The following is a 1,527-nucleotide window of genomic DNA, read 5'->3' as shown; positions in this document are numbered from 1 at the left end:
GCCGGCATCCCAGGCCAGGCACCTCCGGGCGGAGGCCAGGGCCTCTCCCGAGAACCACGGGGCGCTCGTCAGGGCACCCGTCGCACTGGAGGAGCGTGGGACAGGCGGTTCAGGAATCATGAGCTTCCTGAAGGCAGTGCGCGACCAGACCAAAGATGCTCTGATTACGGCGTGTGCGACAGAGAGGCGGATCTCGACGGGCACGCAGGAAGTGACCTCGTAGATCGCCAGTCTGACGTGTCACTCAGCTTCACACAACTGTTTGTTAAAAACCGAGCTCTATCTTATCAGGCCGTTTCGTAGTATTAAAAATTTGCTCAAGCGGTGACAGACTTAACTCACTTTGTATGATTTTGCTTGTCTAAAGTTTTGACACTATGTGCACTGGTTGTAGCCGCTACCAAATAACCGTGATTCCTCTGTCCACCTCCACGGTTCTGAAGACATACAAAAACGTCTGTTGCAGTTGTTGGCACGTGCTTAACAGAGCAATCCTCACTTGTTTAGAACATGACAGACTACTGATAGCTCTGGTTTCTCACAGTCGAAATGTGAGATCTTGCAAAATATCACAAGCCTGGCATTCTTTAGCCTGTTTCACTCAATAAATTGTTCCTATTCAAATACACAATGTAGTTAATGCATGCGTTTTTACTGGTGCTTGTAGTTTAAATGAAAACTGGTGTTATAGACATGCTTTGTGTTCAGAATGCCATGATTTCTGTCCAAGCCATAATTTGAACCATCGACATTAGTTTCCATTATATGAAACCACTAATCTTTTTCATTTAAACTTCATTCAAATGCAAAATATGTTTTCCCCTGACTCAGTGTGGGCAATTTGATTCAAACCACAAGCCTTGAGTCCTGGATGATATTTGGCCACATAGGCTCATCACATAGCTCATCTTAGAGAGCTTTTTTGTGTGTACCATTATTTTTTAGCTGTACTGAAAAAAGTAAACACCACTAAACAACTATTGTTTTATCTCTGTTACAATTTGTTGCCAGTAAAGATACAATTGTATATATAACATCTCCTACTGAGAACAGATTCATCAGAAGCTCATACTAAAATGGAGCAGAGGATGGTGGAATACTTTATAAACTAAATTACACTGTATTACACTGATTTATCTTTCAGAATGTATAAATGTATTACATTCTTGTGTTTAGCAGTACAGCCAGACTGACTGAAAAATAGAACATTGTGAAACCGATAATTTTTCATGGACTATACCTATGAAAACCTAACAGTTCCTACGGGTAACAGCTGATGGTAAAGCTAATGCATTTAAAATCAATTGCAAACTGTTTAAACACTCAAAGCTCCACACGAGGCCGGGCGATTTGCAGTACCGCTACTGTACACTAGGGAATGCTAAAGCTTGCCTTATAGTGTGTTCCAGGTGGTAGCAAAGGAACCACGCGGCATGCCCTTTAACCTCAGCGAAGCCATCCCCAGGACTTGCTGGGGAGGCGATGACTCTCTGCCTCAACACTGCGGGGGCAACCCCCGGTGTGGCT

At 43.7% G+C, this 1,527-nt stretch overlaps 1 protein-coding gene across 3 annotated transcripts in view; it reads left to right on the top strand.

Annotated features, from left to right (window-relative positions):
• The window catches only part of ido1 (indoleamine 2,3-dioxygenase 1), an 8,805-nt gene extending 7,833 nt beyond the window's left edge, over positions 1–972 (top strand). For all 3 annotated transcript variants that reach the window (XM_081703882.1, XM_081703881.1, XM_035536335.2), the window contains one exon: positions 1–972. This exon is cut by the window's left edge and continues 202 nt beyond it. In XM_081703882.1, coding sequence (XP_081560008.1) covers positions 1–223 — 223 coding nt within the window. In that variant the 3' untranslated portion in view covers positions 224–972.
• The last annotated feature ends 555 nt before the right edge of the window (positions 973–1,527 follow it).

This window comes from Electrophorus electricus, chromosome 20 (genome assembly GCF_041902795.1).
Source record: "Electrophorus electricus isolate QZ-2024a chromosome 20, ASM4190279v1, whole genome shotgun sequence".
NCBI classification, from domain to species: Eukaryota; Metazoa; Chordata; class Actinopteri; order Gymnotiformes; family Gymnotidae; genus Electrophorus; species Electrophorus electricus.
Note: the sequence above shows the minus strand (reverse complement) of the source record. Positions and strands in the feature narration are given on the sequence as shown.